The 23,558-nt window shown below is 44.3% G+C and overlaps 1 protein-coding gene across 2 annotated transcripts in view; it reads left to right on the top strand.

The window, feature by feature from the left end:
- cdh2 (cadherin 2, type 1, N-cadherin (neuronal)) overlaps positions 1-23,558 on the top strand; it is a 73,061-nt gene that overhangs the window by 25,112 nt on the left and 24,391 nt on the right. For both annotated transcript variants that reach the window (XM_079530190.1, XM_079530191.1), the window contains exon 3: positions 22,098-22,312. In XM_079530190.1, coding sequence (XP_079386316.1) covers positions 22,098-22,312 — 215 coding nt within the window. The remainder of the gene's footprint in view (positions 1-22,097; positions 22,313-23,558) is intronic.

The raw sequence follows: 23,558 nt of genomic DNA, 5'->3' as shown, positions 1-23,558 counted from the left end.
ACCATGCCGGGGCCATATAGGCATGCGTTATTGAATTTCATATAATATGAGTTATTGGGCTGTACATCTTGACCCTCCACCTATATTGCAGGATCTGAGGAAGTCCTACATGTAATGGGGTGGCAAAGGAGATTCTATTCTCGTTAATAAGTAGAGGTTATAGCCTAGCCACAGAACATAACGTATTGATGAAGAAAGACAGTTTTCAGCACACATGGTAACTTACATGGCTTCGCGAGTGGTACATGCTTATTTGTGCGGTCCAAATAATCTTTACTAAATTCCGAAATAATAAAATGAGAAACTCCCTAAGATTACTTGAGGAATGAGATTACACAGTGAATCAGAGACCAGTGGGTAACTGCCTGGTAACTAAGAACCCCCCTAAATCAGCCTGAGAGAAGCTGCTGGTGACTAATCTAAATAGAACCAGCCGCAGTCAAGGTAATGCATCCCTCCATCGTTTCTGTCTGCCTGTTCGCATGCTCCAAAGAATGGGATCAATCCCACTCCAGAATTGCTATTCTTATACCTGGAGGCCTAGCAGGGGACTTTTGAAGAAAATGGGACGCCACCTGGCACAATTTAATCCTCTGACTGTTTCCAACGTAGAAGCGGCGCTCTATCCACTGTATGTTATAGGAACCTGCAGGCTAGTCGTTGCCAAGTTTAGATTTCTCCGCCCTCAGCCTTATACTCGGAGAGTGAAACAGCAGACTCGGTAAGCATCAGAAAGCCAAAGGACGTTTCTTTTTTTGTAGGTTAACCCATTCAGGCCTGACGTCGAAATAAAAAAAACGTTCGCTCTGAAAGAATATATATTCCAAGATTTGTGCCGCATTTTTACGATTTTTCAAAAATAGCAGACCTACAAGTTCATAGCGCGCCACTCGGTGGCGCGCTATGAGCTTGTAGATCTGCTATTTTTCAATAGCTAAAGTATAACATAATGCTTAGTTAAAACACCAAAAGGGGTTCCCGCCCCAAAATGGGTTAAAAGCTATAATATGACACAGATGCGTCCTCAGGTCTAAATGGGTTAAGAGGTTCTAATGCAATTTGCAAATAAATCATGCAGGATAAAAGTGGTTCAGAAATCTATATTCAAATATCTTCTTGATGCATCGTTTCAAACATTTCAAATTGATCGTGAATATTATTTAGTTTTAGCATCAAAGTAGTAGTAGTAGTAATGCCTAATATCTATGAGCAAAAAGAAGAAAAAAATAAGCTAAACCTGGCTGAGACCACACGTGGAGCTGGATGGTGGATTAGTGTGAAGTGCTCTGGTTTTGATGTTTAATCGCTCGTCGTGTGGGAGCCGTTCAAAGGCAGGATAGAGAGAGGTCTTTCAGTAAATACGGACCAGCTTTAATGGCAGGGGATGTCTTCCCAATGAGTCTCTTCTCTGTTGGCATAACACGCTGTGAACCTGCATCTTTGTTGTCTGAGAGGTACCATTGAAGCAGGATGACAAGCGACAGGACAGGCCAGACGGTGCTGTTCTCTATGTACTAGTCTATCTCGGGTACAGTCTGGGTGATTCAGGTGGCATTCAGGAGGTATCATGCTTGCCTGCACATTCTTGAAGCCTGATACTGCACAGCTACGGTAATTGCTGCACTAATGTGCTTTCCGGTCTGGTCCAAAGGCATTGCCTAATTGAACGATAACTATTTGTACAAATACTTTGGCGACATTTCAAAGCAACAATGGGGGAGAACTGCCAAGGAAGCGGAATATTTGTGACTTTACACATAAGCTCCCATGTGGATCTCGGACTTCAGAATGATCTGACCCTCATTTACTCCTATCCATTAAAAAGGTAAATATTTACAAAGGGTATTAAGAATAATTTGATCAAATAAATGTGGCACTCGAGGCCGAGTGGTCCAGTGGTTTGCGAGATTAGCCCCAGATGGACAAACAGACAGACCCCATTTGTGGACGCTAGCCTCTCCAGAGCCTCGGCGTAAGAAACAATTCTGTCATAATTAGAGGAGCATCACCCCATATCCTCCCTGCATGGCACATAGGCTAGTCAGTGAACACCAATGGCTGTCTATAAGCATTCCACTGTACATCACCCCCACGCAAGTACACTCTTGACTTGTTTATGCCACCGTTGCGCATGCCAGTGTGACCCTGTCGAACATTGTTATCGGCTGCGAGGTGACATGAGCGACATGACTATTCCCATGAGTCCCGGCGTTAAAAAAAAACCAACGTCTGGGAAACATTTCCGCAGGCGGCCCGTCCAAGTGGAGACAGATTTGTACATGGTCGTGCTTGTGGTTTTGGTGTTTTAGCTGAAGACAAACCGAGGACAGATGTGTTTGGAGTCGTTTTCCCCCTTTTTTTTTTCACTCCCTTCCCTCTTCATACTCAATCGCCACCCCCCCCACCTCCCCGTCCCCTCCTCCTCCCTCCCGGATCCCCTAATCTGGGACTCATTGTGTCTGTAATAAAGCACAGCTGCACCGATCCTTTTGCTGAACCCGCTCAGTTCAGCTGATTACACTGGGGTAAGAGGGCTCTCCTCTCACGGAGCCCTGTCAAACAGCCATGCTCCGGCACACTGAGGCTCTGCTATATTCCTTTGAGAACGGAGAGACTTCTCACTCCTTTAGTGCACTATTGGCAGGATTAATTGTTCACACCTATCGTGATGCAGCATTTGCACCGAGTGCAAACCACAGTAGGCTACCTTTTGTAGTGTGCTTGGGTTGCTATATCCATCCGTCTTAGTAATGTAACACGGACCGTGCCCACATAAGCAAAACCAGATCCTGTCATCGTCTCGTTGTGCATGTGAAGAATAGAAAGATGTATTACAGCCTTGCAGATTGGATATGTTTGGCATTGGCATGTTTTTTGTGTTGGTTTTTTCAGTGTGCAGATATCTTAAAAGAAGTTTAAATGTGATTAACTTCCGTTGCATTTCCTTTTAGATTTTCTTTTCTTCTTTCACTTTTTCTTTTCTTCTCTAGTGGCCAATCGCTTACTGCTAGCACTGCATTATGGTCAGGCAAACCTCACTCCTGCGACACTGTGGTGTACATCAACATGGTGGGCTGGATTAAAGGAGGCCTGCATATGAACGTCAGTCAGCAGCTCTAATAGAAAGATGCGTGTCTCTTACAAATTGACGCTGCAGCTGAGCTTCAAAGGCTAAAAGAGTTCTGCATCAAAGACGACAGTAAAAAGAGATCTGCAACCACTCTGGTTTTTTGCACGTGAAATCTCTATCACATTTTCACTAAATTTTCTCCCTTGCACTAGATAAACACTTGGGGTCCTCAAAGCCCCTACGCTGCAGACTGTGGCAGAACCTAAGCGGCTTTTACACTGGATTTTCTTTATTTATCTACTGCAACAGACCATCAGTGCAATTACAAGGACTCTGTGCTATCAATTTGAAAAGAATGTGATTCATGCGGCCTGAAGATACAGACATTAATTACTCTGCACAGATGGATGATCCTATACTACACTCAGTACAGCGTTCTCCCCCCCCACCCCCCCAACCTTTCTGTTCCATTAGACTCACTTGATCCTCCTTTGAGCACCAACGTGTGGGGGAGGATTGGGTCAGGCAGGTCGAAGTGAGTCATGTATAAGTCAGCTATAGCTTGAGATCTTATAAGGCAGTGGTTTTTCAACCCTTTCCATGTCATTACATTTAGCCTTTCAGACACACAACTTAGAATATTTATCGTTGGATAAGATTTTTGTCCACATTTCCATGCTGTTCCAAACGTTGATCAAAATAATAATTCTTCTAACCACTTGAGAGGTCCATTTGATTTCATTTTACGCTCTCATATTTATGCTCTCAAAGAGTTTTTTTTACCAAGTAACTCCATCATTTAGCTGGGGACCACCTGGAACCCCCTCAAGGACCACTGGTGGTCGCCCGGACCACTGGTTGAAAACCACTGTCTGTTATAAGAAAATCACGTCGCTCAAAGCCACTATCAGGGTTGCCAAGTCCGCTTGTTTCCCCGCCAATGTTGGCTTGTATTGTTTGGTTTTTTTTCAGATGTGCTGGTTGCGGTTTTTTGGGCTTGTTTTAAAAATTCAGTGGCTTGTTTCGAAAATCAAACAAGCCAACATTTCTTTGATGTATGTACTATAAATACCCATTGGTTTGGGGGAGTGTGAATCACACCACGTCTGGTGTCTCTACTTATTAAGCTCTGGCTGAAGTATGTGTGTAATAGTATAATAAATGACCAAAAACATTAATTATTATAGACATACATAGTATTTATAATGATAAATGCATCAAATCTTTTTTTTATTAGGATTATATGGCCATATTATTGGGCTTGTTTTGGCTTGTGTTTCGAGGGGAGATTTGGCATATGTCTCTCGCAAGAGTTGGCTTGTTTTTGGAGGTGGGTTGGCTTATTTCTCTCACAAGAGTTGGCAACAGTGGCCACTTTGTTTGGTCGACACTCTACACAACACGCGAGAAAGCACACAAATGCATGCTTTCCTCATGTGTTGCCTTTCTGCTGCACATAACAAGCTGTCATACGTCTGAAAAGCTGTGTATGTGTGCTGAACGTGAACGCTATTGAGTGGAACATTGTGCTCGCCTTTAATCTTCCTGCTGTGTTTTTTTTCTTCTTTTTTATTTTTGCACAGGCTAATTGTGTTTCAAGCAGAATTTGACACGTATTGATTCAAACGTGCAGCAGTGGCAAACACGCACACACACACACACACACACCCTGTGTATTGGCAACTGCCCTAATCCTTTCTTTGAAGAAACCGCGCGTTCTTTGGCCTCATTGTTTTTTGAGGAATGTTTTTTCTTTTCTCTTTTCGTCTTTCTATGTCGGTTTAAAGTAAGCATGTTTCTAAACCCAAGGAAGGACTCCAAAGCAGAGCACATATCTACATGTCTGTATACGTGTGTACACACACACACACACACAAGCTATCAAGGACTGTTTACATTGCCTGAGCACCACTGTAATGTATTTAGTATGTTAACGACATCTACACTGTGTGTGTGTGCGTGTGCGTGCGTGTGCGTGTGCGTGTGCGTGTGCGTGTGCGTGTGTGTGTGTGTGTCCTCTCAGTAAATCAGTTTTTCCCCTTTGACAGTGAAACAGAACCAGCCCACTATCTTTCAGTATAATGGTCTTCTCCAGAGACTGTCAGCCTCACCTTCCTTTGTCTCGCGGTTCATTTCCCAGCCAAAGAGGATTCAGATGCAGACCCTCCTGTCTATTCTCCCTCGCCGTGCCTTCACTTCTCCAAAGGAAAAAGGCAGAGAGTGCAGGAATACCATTAGCTGTTCTCCCTAGAAGCCAGCATGAACACACAAACTGCTTCATGCACAATGACATAATGGCTCAGGGACTGCCTCCAGTCTCATTCATTTTTCGTCAGCTTTTATTGTACAATGTTAGCGGGGAACGCATCGTAACATGAAAATTAAACATGCCCCCCTTGAGTATCGTTAATTGGTCTTTTTATAGACGGAATACATTGTGGGGGAAAAAACATCACCTACTGTTTTTTTAATTTGTGCATTTGTCCCAAATTATTTACTTGGCAGTTTTAGCAAAAAAAAAGGAAAAAATAAATAAATGATGACTAGGCAACTGACTACAGTAGTTGTTTACATATGCACGTGTTGGGCAGAGAGGGAGGGCACGCGTGCGTGTGTGTGACTGTGTGTGTGTGAGAGAGAGAGAGAGTGAGACTGCGTGTGCGAGAAAGAGAGGGAACGTAACCTGCATGTGTGTGTGTGTGGTTAGTTTTGTAATTGGATGCAGTGGACCATGTCAGTCCTTACCTGAGCCAGTCACTTTGCATGGGTTTTGATTGGCAACAGAACTATGCAAAGCAGGCACATTCCTACGCTGTCTCCAGTCAGTGAAGGTAGAGATGCTGTGCCAGCCGTGCCTGCTTCATTAGCAATATATTTCTGATTAATTAGTATTCAAATTATTATTGCTAGTGAGTCTGTCCACAGCATTCTGTACAGAGATTCAGGCACAGCAGAAAAGAGAGGGTAAAAATAAGCATTTACTATCATAGATACACTGTTGTTCGGAACCCTTGTCCAAAACTGTCACTTTTCAGGAAATGAAAAAATACCATGTGGTTCAGTGGAACCAATGTAGTAATGGTAATTATTTAGTCATACGCTCTTGTTAATACTGTATTATGTCAAATATGTATAAAACTCTGTAAGATACGCTGCGTATGCTTACATTTGGGTGCTCGCATTCTCTGTCAGTGTTGGGGGGCCGGGGGGCTGGTGGTGGAGGGGTATCCTTAGTGACTGAGTGTACGAAATGAGACTTGTGCAAACCCGGCTTGTTGAACAGCTTGTGGGAAGCAGTGCATGTAATTTGGAAATATTCTTGTTATTTTGTCACATATTGCCTTAGACGTCACACGATGTCCATATGCCATCGCGCAGCTACGGGGAGCTGTGTGTAGCCTGATGGAGGCGAGCTTAAATTGAAATCTTAACATTATTTCTGTTCTGTATAATGAAATGGCATTGGGGGGAGGATGAAGGAACTTCTTTTTTTTCTCCCATCACCAGACCGAAGGAAATGAGAACCTGAGGACTGGTATGAGAGCAATAAGCCTGTGCTGTGTGTAAATATGAGCTGGGCGTGTGACGTGTCACATCTGTGTGATTACCAGGGCCAGCTACCTCTGTCACGCGTGATGGTTGTTATTTGCGGTCGCTGACGCTGCCTCCTCGCAAGCGTTTAACCCATTCAGGCCTGACGTCGAAATTTAAAAAAAAAAAGTTGTCTAAATCATGGCAATTTTCTGAAAGATTTGAGGCACATTTTAACGATTTTTCAAAAATAGCAGACCTACAAGTTCATAGCGCGCCACTCGGTGGCGCGCTATGAGCTTGTAGATCTGCTATTTTTCAATAGCTAAAGTTTAGCGTAACGCTTAAAACACCAAAAGGGGTTCCCGCCCAGAATGGGTTAATGAACTGCGCGTTGAGCACTGGGCACGGGAGGTTAGACAATTTGTCAGAATTTAATCACGGCCCAATGTACGGCCGTGGTAATTTTATCAAAATTGATGACGTACAAATAGCTTCCTCTCTGGTCAGGCCCCCGGGAAATGCCTTTTGTCTTCTTGCACTTTAATTTGCACGGTGCTTGTCCGTTGCAAATCAAAGTTCCAACCCAACGCCCTTGTGGTTTGTTGTGTTCACCTGCTTCTATCTCTGCCATAAATGATCTTCAGCCATGTGGCGAAGAATTAATTTCAGACAAAGATGAATTGGCACTTTAATTATATCCTCAATTGCATTTGTTGATTTTCCTTTCATCGCCATGATTGTGGAGTAATCAATCGGTCGGAGGCTTCTTAAAGCTATAGTACGTATTTATTGTTCCTGTTAAGCTCTCGGTCTTTCTAAAAGTTGCGCATCCTCTTTCGAATCAACACATCAATACTGAAACAAACAAACAATTCAACCTAATGATCTGCACTGGCCGAGCTTTCAGAGTACAAGTACTCGATACTGATGTTCTCCTCCACCATCAGTAGTACTGATTCAGCTGTCGGGTGAACTTCCCTTGTCCTGGCATCTATATTAAGCCCGGCATGGTACACAAACCTTGTTGCGAGTTTGCGTACCCCATGCCGAAAACATCAGAGGCACAAGCTCACCAGGTGCTGTGCGGCAACATCTTTGTGAGCTTGCAGATCGACTATTTTCGGGGTGGGACGCCATCGTACGACTAAGTATAAATCAGGCTTAAGAGCGACCGTGCATGAACTTGGCATAGTGTTTACACCCAGGATGTATTTTGGGGGGGGGGGGGGGGGGGGGGGCTGGAACAAGTGAAAATGCACATGCTTCTCTGAACAGATATGCTGAACAACCATGGCCGTACTCTACCCAACAAGCTGCTGAGAGGTAATTTGAATTGGGTGGTGATGCAAATCATGTCTGGTTGAGCTTGCAAATGCCTCGGCGTGTATTTTATACTTTCGCTGAAGCAGCATTAGATTGGCCTTGGGTAGGAAATAACATTCTTTTTTAGCATGTCTACTCTGCACTGGAATTTAATAGGAATGCCAGCAACAAGCAAAGTAAGGCTTTTGAGGCCAACTAGTATTGATCAGACATCAACCTCTGTCAGTTCAGTTGTTTGTCTTTGATGTTTCTAAATGTTTTCTTTTTTTAATTTTCATTCTGAATTGTTTGTGCTCTAACGTGATATAAGAGGCACCGTGGTTATTGGTTACTCACCTATGGTCATGAAGTGAGGGTCATGACCGAAAGAATAATGTTGCGGATACAGGCGGCCGAAATTAGTTTTCTCTGACGGGTGGCTGGCATCTCCCTTGGAGATAGGGTGAGAAGTTCAGTCATGCGAGGGAGACTCGGAGTAGAGTCGCTGCTTGGAAAGAAGCCAGCTTAGGTGGTTCGGGCATCTGGTTAGGATGCCTCTCGAGCGTCTCCCTAGGGAGGTCCTCGGTGCACGTCCCACTGGGAGGAGACCCTCAGGCAGACGAAGGTTCAGATGGAGGGATTCTATTTCTAAACTGGCACTGGAACGTCTCGGGATCCCCCAGGAGGAAGTTAGGAGCTATTACCCCACGAACCGACTACGGATAAGTGGTTGAAGATGGATGGATGGATGAAGTTAGAAGTGGAGTGTCCTAGTTTTACTCTCATAGTTTTTGCGACCAGTGGAGTCGCCCCCTGGTGTCCATTTGAGAGAAACGGGAACAGTTTTGACGTGGGTTTTGACATATAATAATTTTGGAAATATTCCAATTTTCGAAGAGAAAAACAATCGGCACCTCTGGTACTTGCAGTAGTTCTACTAGTCTGCTTACAGCAGACCTGGCTAGTCTACAGGTCTGCTGTGAGCAACAATCCAACGATAGGTGCCTTTCTGCCAGAGTCTAATAAAAAGTCTTACAAGACCCTATGAACATGCCTATGGAGGATACCTCACCAGCAGCCATGTCTCCTATTGCTTTTTATGATCGCATTCTGACAGAAATGATCAAGGAAATGAAATGAACTGTGTTGAAACTGTGGGTTGGAGATCAAAAGGGCCAACTAATGCCCCATTATAGGGCTGCACTCAGCCAGTTTAGTGCCCAGCCCTCATGATCCAGCCGCCTCTGAAAAAAATATGCTGGGCTTGGCACCGGAGACCTGGGGTTCAGAGTGATCAGCTGATAAAGGCTGCCTTTCTTTTACGGTTTTCATTCCCCATGGAATTCCACCGAGGTTTATATAGGCTGTTTCTGTGGATGGGACACATTCAGGTGGCAGAATACAGAACAAAGGACTGTATGAAAAGGTATGATGATGTGGACGGATGGCTGTTTTTTAAGCACAACTTGCAAAATGCATACACCCTTTTTAGCCCAATAGCAGTGTGTGGGTTTAAGGATGCGAAATGCATACACCCAATTTTAGCCATTTAGCCCAATGGAGGGTATGCGCATGCTTAAAGTGAATGGCACATCGAGTGGCAAAGCAACATGCAAAGTGAGTTTAACATTGTCTAATGTTGTTTAATGCAATCAGATAGGACTTTTCTGTTTGGATGCATGGGTTGTCAAGGCCAGAAAGTAGTTTTTTGCCGCTCGGTAGGCATTCCTGCATAACCTCCGGGTTTGATGATGATGATGTCACGTCGTGCATACCCTCTATAGCGGTGTGTGGGTTTAAGGATGGGAATGTCGGTCTTTCCATCCATCACTTTGGTCTTAAACGAGACTGGATTCTGTCTGGATTCCATGGAATATACTGCGCTGCCTTCGTGCTTCCTGGAGGACTTTGGTGACCCCATGGCCCTTTTCTTCAGCAGAAAAAAAAGTGAACGCACACCCAACTGTCAAAATCGAACGAGCAGATTGCCACGAAACTTCTTTTGTTCTTTTCGGGATAATCGGGTGGTGCAATTGACCCGTTGATGCTCTGTCTGCCTTTATGTTCAATCTTCTGCTTCGCACAGTGGATGTCTACCGTCTCCCTCCACCACTCTTTCTTAGCCCCGCCAGCCAGAGTGCAGCCAGGCCTCTAAGGATGGCCAGACCCGTTCAGACTACTTTAATCATGGCAAGAACTTTAGAACTTTCTGAAGGCAGTGATGTGTTGAACAATACGTGTCCTGAATCTCTGACACAAAATAATCTGCAAACTCACTATTGCTGCATCCAGCGGATGCACCTCACTTTGACCCTGATAATGCTACATTGTGATAAAACAAAAATAAACATTTGAAGAAGCTATACCGCTCGATGTTTACAATGACGAAACTGTGGGTCATCATTGACAGTCTTTGAAACGCCACTGTGTAGCCAGAGCCATTGGATCTGTGTAGTGTGTAGACATATCCGCCTCTCGTCTGTCTAAATAAGCCAAAACACGTTCCATGTTCATCACCTGACTGAAGAAAATGATGCAATTTCAAGTATTGTGGTTATTTTGTCCAGTTACAATGTCCAGAATCACCAGCGATCGTTCAATTGTTGGCTACATGTGGGGGGAGTTAAAGGTTTTATTAGCCCCTCTAGCGAAACTGTAGGGTTTTAACAAGGAGGGCAATGTTGGCCAGTGCCACTTGGCCAGTCGCTCAATCGGGGTCAGCTACTTTGATCTGGTTGTTGTGTGTAAGAATCAGCGCGGCATCTAGGGACCGCTAAGCTAGACTTTTTAGCCTCTTAGTTTTGTTAATTGTACAGTTAAATAATAAATGTGTAATTTATAAAACTGTAGACGTGCCCAGCAGTGCCATTACTGCATTTTAAAACATCAGCTTCTTTATTGAGCTAGCTTGCATTTGATGCTCTAAAACATTTATTATTAGGCCAATGACATAATATAAAACCGCTTTTCAAGTTCAAGTTGACTCCTTCATTGTCATTGTACAGCCGGTACAAAGAAACCTCCCAGCATTCTGTATTCGATGCAGCAGTAAAAGAAAGTAATGATTATTCCAATACATGAAAGTTGTGCATGAGGCTTTAACGCATTCATATTTGTGTGAATCCTACTGATCTCGGCAGATGCATATTTTGTGCTGCGGAATCCGTTTTCTTGGCACACCGGCGACAAAATATGGAAGGTATTCAATCTTTTAGATTTCACATTCATGGTAATTTCATTTCCCAGAAATGTCATGATGAGAAGAGTGTTTGAGTGTATCTTTTCTAAATAGAAGCACATAGATGGCTTGGGCAGGGTTCAAATTGGAAATGCCTCCGAGGCAATAGCAGTGTAACAGTACCATGGCGATGTGTGTGTGTGTGTGTGATGGAGATGGATGCTGCTCGAGGCAGTGGAACATTTCCCAAAATGCATTTTACTGCACCGTGCGGTCACTGAAGAAATGGCCTTTGCCACTTTGGATTGTACAGTCAAATCCTGCATGTGGACACATAGGTAGAATGGCTTATTATTTGCAATCTCATTTCAAAGAGCCGTCCCAGTGTGTTTAGACCTGCCTCTGTCCTGCTACCTCACACAGATTGCTTTTCCACACCGCCGCCCTCTTCTGACCCCCCCCCCTCCTCTCACACGCACGCGCGCACACACACACACACACACACACACACACACACACACACACACACACAACAGTCCAGCAGCAAGTGCAGACTGGACAGAGAACCAGCGGACGGAAGAAAGACGATGGAGCGCAATTAAAAGCCAATGACCTTTTATAAAAGAGGGCATAGTGTGAGGTTGGAGTGCAGCCGTTATAGATACCGTATGAAAGTTTTTAATTATGTTTGTTTTAGATGTGAGGGGTTCAGCAGGCTGGTTGTTTTAGATGTGAGGGGTTCAGCAGGCTGGGTGTTTTAGATGTGAGGGGTTCAGCAGGCTGGGTGTTTTAGATGTGAGGGGTTCAGCAGGCTGGGTGTTTTAGATGTGAGGGGTTCAGCAGGCTGGGTGTTTTAGATGTGAGGGGTTCAGCAGGCTGGGTGTTTTAGATGTGAGGGGTTCAGCAGGCTGGGTGTTTTAGATGTGAGGGGTTCAGCAGGCTGGGTGTTTTAGATGTGAGGGGTTCAGCAGGCTGGGTGTTTTAGATGTGAGGGGTTCAGCAGGCTGGGTGTTTTAGATGTGAGGGGTTCAGCAGGCTAGGTGTTTTAGATGTGAGGGGTTCAGCAGGCTAGGTGTTCGTTGCCTGCTCAACACAAATCCTCCAGCCACTCTTGACCCTCTCATTTAGCCCCATCGTGACCGCAATATTTACCTACTGCTTCCATTTTCCACAAAATATATATTGTTGAGCAGAACAAGCACAAATAGCCGGTAGAAATGGCTCACGACGACGATGTGACACGTGAATTTGTAAATCTACTATTTTCTGCTATTTAAAAAAAACAATTCAATTCAATATTGGCCTGTACTGACATGCCTATCTCTGGGTTTTGGACTTTTGGTTTCCGCCCGACAGCGACGTTATTCATTATCTGTTGGTATTGGAGGAAAAGGCACTATGAAACATGCTGTGGCTATTTCTGGCCAGCTTCCATATAAAGCTGTCAGCGATGTCATTTTAGCCATCTGGATGACCAGCAGCATACTAATGCAGTGCTCCTGATAATGAGGTTCACCTGTATACAATCACAGGGCCAACAGAGCTTTGCTGAAAGGCATCATAAAGTTAGCAAGTATTTGACATCCTGGTAATGTGGTCAATTTAATACCCTACTAAAGCCATTGAATCAAGCTGCCCGTCTCGATAGCTCACAGAACAAAATCCCAGTAGCTATGCCGCTGATAAGTGCAGAAGGATGTAGCTTAGCCTTATCAGCTCTTGGCTCCAGTGACACAGTAATCCACCCAATGCTAGGCTGTCATTGCGCTGGAAAACAGAATCATTTCATTTACCCAACAAATGCCTTCGACTCATTCTCATATCTCCCCGTGCTTCCTCTTCGCTGCTAAAGTGCAGAGATTGCTGAGGCTAATTTCTGGAGGCCTATTATACGCTGTGTGCAAGTACATGGGGTAGTATGAGACTTTAGTAGAAAAGGCTGTTCCACCACTGGAATGAGAGACCCTCCTCGTATGGCAGTTCACTAGCAATGGCAGAGGCCAGTTGCCATCAGCTATAGACATTATTCAGTCAGAAGAACTCGACAAGCAGCGAACGGTCTTCTTGTCTACATAAAGACATCAGATTGCCAGAGGAGAGAGAGCAAAGGCTAATGTCCTAGCAGCCAACCGTTGCTCAGGCAAAACACAGAGCCTTTGTACGCTAACAGGGTGGAGCTTTTTGGCTCTGAAGGAAATGGAGGTGACTCTCTGGGCCTGGCAGGGAGTTGGTCTGTAATATCTGTATACCTTGTTATTGTCCATAGAACAGACTAGAGTGATTGTCAGAGAGGCCAGCAAAAATAGACATGTGCAAAGTGTGATAGAAATGCTACATTTAAAACAAAGTAGGGGTGAGAATCTCATTTAGTGAAATGCTTTCCTTTTTGCTTCCCCTAAGGGGCTGGTATGGCATATCAAGGGAGCTTATAAGTCGTTATATCTGAAATTGCACAAGTCAGTATGGATTTATTGCCACATCAGAGTCTATGCTGCTGGTGTTTTTCAGTGTGTATATGCCAGCAGGGCCGTTTGTGATAAGAGAGGTTGGTATCAATGCACTTTATATACCTCCCCTTAATTGAAGCGGCTGGTTTTAGGAAAGGAAAGTGGTTCCAACATCATGCATTCAACTGAACACTCTTAAGTGCTGGGAGAAGCTAAGAAAATGAACCAACGTGTGTACTGTGTGTACTCATAGAGGTCATTTCTTTCATGTAAATCCTTACATATTTTAGGTGTTGGTTGTAAATGCATGGCGTCCTTTGTGTGTTTGAAGTGCAATGCATTAGTAAAACGCCTTCAAGGCGCCCAATCTAGGCAAAAAAAAAGGCAACATCATTCCCCACATCTCAGTTTCCCGTACAAAACTCTTTGTTTTTCTTCTGAAGAACCCCTTTTAGCTGACAGATATCTAGAGCAGGGGTTCTCAACGTTTTTGGCCGGGGACCCCCGGAAATGCTTTGGCAATGTCTCGGGAGCCCCGCCCCCTCCCGACCCCCAATATAAATTGACTGCTACAATAACCTTAAACCATTTTGGGCGGGAACCCCTTTTGGTGTTTTAAGCATTGTTATAATTTAGCTATTTAAAAATAGCAGATCTACAAGCTCATAGCGCGCCACCGAGTGGCGCGCTATGAGCTTGTAGGTCTGCTATTTTTGAAAAATCGTGAAATTAAATGTTTTATTTATTTATTTTATTTTTTATTTTTTTTTGAAAATAATTTGGGGACCCCCCAAAATAATTTGGCGACCCCCCGAGGGGTCGCGACCCACGGGTTGAGAACCCCTGATCTAGAGGATGGAGCTGCCTGGATCTTCAGCCCAGCGTCTCATGATGACTGAGCAGATTAGAGCAGATTTAGATTCAGTCCAGAATTAGGGAAGTAAGGCATCACCTCCTCCTCCAGCTTTGGTTGGGTTATCTGGACTACACTGTAAATTCATGGGTGTTACACGGGTCCATTTGGTTACATTTGTACACTCGTCAGAGTGAAATGAACACTTAGGACTTACTGTGTATGTGGCAGGCAGTGACCGTTTCTGCATTCTGAAGCTGAAAAGGGTTTGTTTAGCCTACGTTTGTTTTATAAATATTGGTCGAAGATTGCAGTTGTGTGTTACAACCGGGATCCAAAATTTAGGAAAAGGTTATTTTGCACGAGACAGTCTTACATTAGAATGTCCTGGATTTGAAGCATTTACATAAACACGACGTGCATACCTTATCCATAATTATGGCTTTTAAGTTAAGCAATCTGAAAGTAAAGAATAGGCTATGGCTAGCGGTGTGACGGTACTAGTTAGATGTATGCTCAGTGCTTGAGCATAGGCATAGGCACTACCTACAGTTAACACGCACGCACACACGCACCCGCACACACACACACGCGCCATTTACAGTATTACTATGATGTCCTTTAAGCCTGTTGGCAGATGTATGGGCAAATGTATGCCCATAATGATGATTTTGTGTGGGTGTGGGGGTATGTGTGTATCTGTATGCATGCTGTTGTTTTTAATTCTGACCTGAGTTGTACATGATTTTGGCAATTTTTGAAGAAGTGTAGAATGTCATGTCACTGAAATCTGAACCAAAGGTACCAGAGTGCTGCCTGAAACCTCTGCTGAGGTGAAACAGCATCTTATATATAAACAAAACACCAATGCTGCAACTGCATGTTGTTCAGTTTGAGCCTCCATCTGCTCTATATCCTATTTTGGGCGGGAACCCCTTTTGGTGTTAGCATTATGTTATGCTTTAGCTATTGAAAAATAGCAGATCTACAAGCTCATAGCGCGCCACCGAGTGGCGCGCTACGATCTTGTAGGTCTGCTATTTTTGAAAAATCAAAGAACCACTGACATAGAAACACTGAAACATAGCTTTTTCAGAAAACTGTCAGGATGTAGAAGACATTTTTAGAATCTGATCTCAGGTAAAAATGGGATATATATATATATATATACAGTAGTAAGATTGTCTCATTCCCAATGCAGGATACTCGCAGGACACACACGCAACCTGGCCATGTGTGTTTGTGAATAATGCATTTTGTCAGGCGGTGTCCATGCATTTTGCCCAATGGAATTGCCTCCGGGGCACTTGCTTGGTCTCAGTGGTGGAAAAAGTACTCAGCTGTTTCACTTAAGTAAAAGTATCAATACTGCAAATATAGAAATGTAAAAATAAGTAAAAGTCCGGAATTCAATTTGTACTTTAGTGAAAGTACAAAAGTATTGACTTTCAAATACCAAAAGTAGAAGAATTTCCCATTTGAAGTTTTCATGGGAAATGGGAAATCGGGACATGTATGTAGATCGGGTATTTCTAAACGGCCCGAAATGTATATACAGGCCTGAAGTGATTAACGTATGTTTTGTAATAATAATAATCAAAATCTGCAAAGTAACTAGTAACTAACGTTTTCAAATAATGTAGTGGAGTAAAAGTACAATATTTGCATGTTAAATGTAGTAGAAGTAAATGTACTGGAAATTGGAAATACTCAAGTAAAGTACAAATACCTCAAAAGCTTTATTTTCCGTACAGTACTTAATCCATTGAGACCTGGAACGCATCCATGTCACGTTAGCGTTAGCGTTTTAAACATTATGTTATAATTTAGCTATTGAAAAATAGCAGATCTACAAGCTCATAGCGCGCCACCGAGTGGCGCGCTATGAACTTGTAGGTCTGCTATTTTTTAAAAATCGTTAAAATGTGCCTCAAATCTTTCCGAAAATTGTCATGATTTAGAAAACTTTTTTTAAAAAAATTCGACGTCAGGCCTGAATGGGTTAAGTAAATGTACTTAGTACTTAGTTACTCCACTGATTGCCTCCGGGGCACCTGCCTACTCTGCATTTCTCCCCAGCTAGTGATAAAACACCCTTACTTGGTATTTCTCACCTCTCGGTGACATCACTTATTCCCGGAGATGAATGATGGTAATATCGGGATGATCCCCACATGGGAGGGTTCAATCTTGTTACATTTACAGCACATTAGAGGGAACTTCAGCTTTTTTTACTCACTTTATGCACAGTATGGCCGATTGGCAGACGATGGGCATAAAAGCTGAGACTCTGGAACATTTTATGTACTATGTGCAATCACAGACGGACTCTTTATGTGTTTCCACATTCCACGTTCCAAATTAAATGCATTCTCTCTCACACACTGTGTGTGTGTGTGCATGCGTGTGTGTGTGTGTCTCTCTCTTTCACTATTCGTTTTGTCCGAGTTAGGGTTATCACGTGGTGAAGCAGACAATAGAGTGGCACTTTGGAGAGGTTAGCTTGGGTTTTTGTGTTGCTCGTCAGCCAAGGGGTGGGGGCCTGCGAGCGGTGAATAGGATCGTTGAGTCGGAGGTAATTTTGGGCCCCGGTTGCGGGGCATTAGTTGGACTAGCCTATCTGCTGACTGGTCTGTTTTTCTATTTCCCCTCTTTTTTTCTTTTTTTTTCTTTTTTTAACTCCCAGCAGCCCCCCTCTGCTGCATCGGCGTTTCTGTCCAAACCAAAGGCCTTTATCTTTGTGTCCATGACGGCATGTCTGATAGGGTGTGGTAGCCAAGATCTCTTTTACCCCTTTACTCTGGGGAGCCAATACATCTAGATACCGATACCTTACAGCAGCCAGGTTTTCAGCAGTGAGCTATACCATACGTTGCCACAGCTTTTATAAGCCACTGGAGTGTTGGTGATAAATGAATGGACACATGCTGGACATCCCCATTCATTATCATTGGAAATAGCGCTGCCCTGTTGGGAGTTTATGCAGCGAATTGCCATGGCGGCTGACTGCTGAAATGGCCTCCCAGAGGTCTTCCGATGGCTCAAATCCCAGGCATTGCTAAAGAGCTCAGGCTCAACTCAATAAGGTTTGGGCTGGAAAAAGATCACAGGGGACACATAAAGCAGTCAAATATATCCATGCTATTATTGCACATTTTCACGAAGATGAAGAATCCTGCAGGTATATTCTTGAGATATCATATGCCCCCGTTCTTTGTTAAACCCATGTGCTTGTAACACATCTGATCACATAGGGTGGCCCCATTTCGTCTAGTCGTCATCAACACTCGTATGTATATTCACATTATAATCGCTGCATATTTTAGCCGACTGTGTGATTAGTCTTGAATTTCAACTAGCATGGTTGAATTGTCACTGGCCCAGATTCTATTAGCTTGTTTGCTCATAAAAGTGCATCATAACTGTACTAACCACTATATATTGTTGTCCAAGATATAAGCCTGAAATATCATTTAGATATAAAGCTATCTCATTCTCTCACTCTTGCACACACACACACACACACACACACACACACACGCACGAGTGGAACCGCAGAGTCGATGATTTATATGATAATCCAAGCACCTCATTAGGGGAAGCGTGAATGAGATTTCCTCACCTCTCCGTTCGACATTGCAAAGCTTCACAAATCTATAAACAGCGAGCCGCTGTATTGTGAGCCGAGTTATTTTGACACTCTTTTGCTCTGTATTCTATCGCTGTCGGAGCATCCATCTGCACAGGCCGTGGCTGGCTAGGTGATTGCTTGAAGGCTTTGAATTCATAGGTGGTTGGCTTGAAGGCAACACCTTCAGAGAGTGAAGGTCATTCGTGGTTCTGAAGTCGGCTTTGTCCTGTTCAAACAGACAAAGAGAAACTAATTGGCGGAGGAGGGCTTGAACAAAAGGAGCCAGGAGGAGCATGCTCAATATGAAGCACGTTCCAATGCAGAATAGATTTGATCCTTGCATCTTGTATCTTCATTAAATACGCTGTTTTGTTCTCTCTCCATGCTACTTCACCCACGGTGGAACCCTTGTGTGCTTTACATCAATATTTAGATGAATGGCAACTCCTCAGGTGAAACAAGCCCAGCATATTCTCATCTGTAAGCTGCAACCAGAGTCCACATACATTTGTTCCCCCTCTCTTTGTGTACAGTAGATACACCGTCTAGGACATAATTGTATTTCCATTTTATTGATGTTTCTTCTGTCACTGTACTGGGAGCGTACCTATGTTCCCCAGGTTCTATGTTCCCCACCATGCAAAAAAGGTTCTTTGTTCCCCACTTAGAATAAACCTAAACCAGAAACCTAACCTAGTCATTTTAGTCAAGACTAAAAGTATTTTAGCAACTTAGTCTTAGTGTTACTTTTAGTAGCCAATCCTGATTTAAGCTCAGTCTTTGAACAATCCATTGAACTTTAGGCCTGCCTAGGCTACTTAAACTATCTAGTCTTAGCCAACTGAAAATCAACACTGGCATAAAATAAAACATAATTGCTCAGACTCTTCAACAAAGATGGCAAAAACAAACATTATTTGGTCTGTACTTATACATACAATTGTATAGTACAAAACACTGAAGTCAGAAACCTAACGCTAACCCTAGGGTAAGTGGGGAACATAGGGATGACCCCACTGTACTTTCTTTTGCTGTTCTCAATTTCAATTTGCATATAGGAGCACTTGTTGCAGAAGACAAGTTTTGTATTTGGGAATGTGTTTTCCACTACTTTTCACCGAATTTCCATTCTGGTTTTATGTTGGGAGGAAGATTAACAGTTTCTGCCGCGCTGCTTTCAGCCACTGTGCCCGAGTCCAAGAGTACAATACGAAAGTAAAATAAAATAAATGAAAATACACTGTCAATGGTGGGGCTAGTAAGTGTCTGGTGCTGGTACAGTAAAAGTAATAAAGATGGATTTTAACCACTTACAACCTGGTATCCCTATTTGGGGCATGTAATAGTACAGTTGGGTGCCACCGATATTGTCCCTTATCATTTGACCCATTTAGGCCTGACCTCAAAATTAAAAAAAAATCCTTCTAAATCCTCCAGTTTTCTGAAATAAATATTTTCACGATTTTTCAAAAATAGCAGACCTACAAAGCTCGTAGCGCGCCACTCGGTGGCGCGCTACGAGCTTGTAGATCTGCTATTTTTCAATAGCTAAATTATAACAATGTTTAAAACACCAAAAGGGGTTCCCGCCCAAAATGGGTTAACTGTCCTTTTGCGCAGATCACGCAAACCTCAGCAAAAAGAAAAGGACAATATCGATGGCCTCCAACTGTACAACCTGGTATCCCTATTTGGGGCATGTAATAGTATATATATAATATGATTAATATAATATGATTTCAAACATTTTAAAACTTTACTAAACTATCAGATATACAGAAAATATCTATCAATTGATGGTCTAGGACTCGGACCCCACAAATCTTGCATCACTCATGCTCTATAAAGTAACCAGACAAGTGCTAAAGCCACTCACTGACATAGTTGCTATTCTAGTCCTCCTAATCAAGTGTGTGCATCTGTCTGTATGTAATTGTCATCTTAACCATTTAAACCCCTGTACTTAGTTGCCCCGGAGTCCCCCAGGGCTCTATACCGCTTCCTTTCCCCCCCTCTGCACCAAGTATCTTTACTGAAGATAGCCAATCTACAAGCGCGCAATGCTCTGTGAGCTTGTAGATCCGCTATTTCTAGCGAATGGTCTCCTTCCCCTCGGTATATATAGGGACACCAGGGTCCATGTGGCTGAATTGAGTCGTGCCTTTTGCGTTCCTGTCACGCCGTGCAGCCTCAGCACCCGACACACCCGTATAGGAGCTATAGCTTGGTGTGCTCTCTGACTTCAGACGATGCTCAGAAAAGTCATCGCCGTGTCCTCAAGGTAGCAACGAGAAAAAGGAAGATTAGGTGCCCCCCCCCCACCCACCCCCCCCCTCCTCGCTCAAGGCTTTTGTTAAGTAATTCCACGTCTTGAGTTTAATAATTCACGACGACGGCTCCGGCAGAGCCTCCTCCTCCACTGCAGCGATACATCTTAACGTTGTGATGTGGAGTACTGGGAGTAACTTCAGTGTCCTCTCCTCTCTCTGTCTGTACGCCGTGGTGCCCCCCCCCCCCCCCCCACACACACACACACACACACACACACACACACACACACACTGGGAGTAACTTCAGTGTCCTCTCTCTGTCTGTACGCCGTGGTGCCCCCCCCCCCCCCCCCCCCCCCCCACACACACACACACACACACACACACACACACACACACACTGGGAGTAACGTCAGTGTCCTCTCTCTGTCTGTACGCCGTGGTGCCCCCCCCCCCCACACACAGTCACACACACACACACACACACACACACACACACACACACACACACTGGGAGTAACTTCAGTGTCCTCTCTCTGTCTGTATGCCGTGGTGCCCCCCCCCCCCCCCCCCACACACACACACACACACACACAGGGAGTAACGTCAGTGTCCTCTCTCTGTCTGTATGCCGTGGTGCCCCCCCCCCCCCCCCACACACACACACACACACAGGGAGTAACGTCAGTGTCCTCTCTCTGTCTGTACGCCGTGGTGCCCCCCCCCCCCCCCCCCCCACACACACACACACACACACACACACACTGGGAGTAACTCCAGTGTCCTCTCTCTGTCTGTACGCCGTGGTGCACACTATAAACACCAGGCACCGCTGCATGGGAAGTTTATCCCCACAAGAGGAACTGCCAACGAAGCTTTTAGCTGCCGAGGTGTGTGTGTGTGTGTGTGTGTGTGTGTGTATTTGTTTATAAAGTGTGTGTGTGTGTGTGTGTATGTGTGTGTGCGTGCGTGCGTGCGTGCGTGCGTGCGTGCGTGCGTGCGTGCGTGCGTGTGTGTGTGTGTGGCTTTGTCATTCACCTGTAACATGAACCAGTGTTGTGTCATTGCCACTGAGGCAGCCCGTCTTGAGCCACCTGTCTGTGAGAAAGGCTGTGTGTGTGTGTGTGTGTGTGTGTGTGTGTGTGTGTGTGTGTGTTTGTGTGTGAGTTTCCATGTGTCTTGTGTTTGTACATACTGATGAAATAAACATCACACACTTCACCCTCCTGGGAGGCTGAGGATGGGTAGCCATCCACGGAAAGCATCCCTGTTTGTCATCGGGGACAAAGCTAGCGTGCAAAAGCTTGTTTTGAAATGTTTTGAAAAGAGAAAAGGATAGAAGAAAAAGAAAAACTTAATTCCTTTGGATTATTCTTTTACTTTGTTACTCTGTTTCTCCTCTCTTTTTTTGTGTCTTCTCTTTTATTCAGACACATTCTAATTGACATAGCAGGCTTTAAATCTAGCTAATGTTTGGGTATTTTTGGGATGTTTCTGCTAAAGCCCTTATAACGGGGACATCACCCTCCCTCAAGTCTCTCTTTCCTCCACTGACGCACCTGTTTTGAGCAATACCTTTGGGGCACAGCTTGAAGTGAATAATGTATGAGTTAGAGGAAGAACCTTTGTGGACTGCACTACACAGTCTGCAAGAAGTGTGGGAGGAAGGCCTTCTGTCTTCTGTCTCTTTGTCTGCCTGCCTGTCAGTCTTCATTCCTCTATCGCTGCTTTTCCATGGTGTTTTCTCTTTCCTTTTTTATTATCCCCAGTCTTAAATCTAACGCCCGCAATCTTTCTGTGTGTTTCTTCCAGTGACGTTTCAGGACTGCGAGCAAGCGGGACTCTTCGTGTTCAATCGCACCTCCCCGGCAACAATCGAGATCATAGAAACTGCCGGAATGGTCCTATTCGGGATTGCTGCCAGCGACCTAAAGCTCTCTGCACTGCAAGGGTCGCCATTGGTGGTGACTGCCACGCACGTCCACGAAGAGAAACAATTCAAGATGCAAACGACGCTGACATTTCCGGTGGGTTACTACCTAGCTCCCTTCCCTCCCTTCCAGAACACATTTGTCTTGTTTGTCTGACTGGTGTTCCTGTTGTACAGTCTCTGAATAATCAATTCTGCCCTCGCATCAAATAACTTGCGCTTATTAGGCACACGCCACATTCACAGATGACTTGTTCCCTAAATTGTAGCAGGTGTTACGGGAGACTGGATGGATGCTCGCTAATTAAAACGTAATGTGACAATTTACTAGGAGCACAAACATATACTCAACACGGTCAGTGGGTAGCGAGAGCAGATGCAAAATGGTTCCTCGTAAAGCCGATTTCAATGAGCCAGCGAGGTTATTGCCTTGTCATCCAAAAGGGGACACACCCCCTACCGGTGATTTGGAAGATGGGTAGCATCTGTCTTAGCTGGAGAGAGTGTGTCGTTTCAGCCGTTCCGCTGGCCGGTTTGTGCAGTCATCTGCAGTCTGTTAGACTGACCGTGCTCTCATGTGTCAACGTTGTGGTTGGCTGTAGATGAGAGGAGGGGAGTATACCAATCGAGCATCAAAACGTGTCCCGCCCGCCCTCCCCCCTGCTATGTAACCAGGAAATGGAAAACCGCTCTATCGACTGTTGAGGTGCTTTAACTTCATTGCCAGCGGATTATATCAGCCGGTTCAATTAGATAATATCTGTTGCTTTTTGCCACTTACTGGAATTATGCCATTTGCCCTTCATCTGTCTTGCCTCCCACTCTCTGGTATTCTGTGGCTTGTTGTTTGCTGTGCCATCAGTGAGCCTTTATATGCGTATTACAGTAATCACTGCAATGCGATGTTAGATTATGGGACTCTTGGATGTCTTAATGAACGTCTCTAAATACAATAACCGTGTTTGTTTTACAAAGACCACAGTGCCGCTTCGCCTTTTCCTCCAGTCCCATTTCAACACGTGCAGCGCCCCCAGATAATCCCATTAAAGGTGAACGTCGTATTTTATGTGGCCACAGATTAAAAGTTAATGCTGACAGTTATGTCTAGTTGCTGTCAGTGCTGCAGGCGCGGCGGTCTCGTGGGCTGAAATTAAACTTCTTGCATGGAATGATTTACCATGGCTTCTCAAAACACCGTCGTTAGCTACTGACACTCATTTGCTATAGTGACTCCTGCAGGTATGTGATTTTAATGATACCATTAGTCTCTGTTGACGGTTAGTTTAAGACAAATGCAGACTTGTCCAAAACAGATAAACATTGCCATGCTACAGCTTTTTCAA

The sequence above is a fragment of the Electrona antarctica genome, assembly GCF_951216825.1.
Source record: "Electrona antarctica genome assembly, chromosome: 19".
Lineage (NCBI taxonomy): Eukaryota > Metazoa > Chordata > Actinopteri > Myctophiformes > Myctophidae > Electrona > Electrona antarctica.
This window is presented reverse-complemented; position numbering and strand designations above follow the sequence as displayed.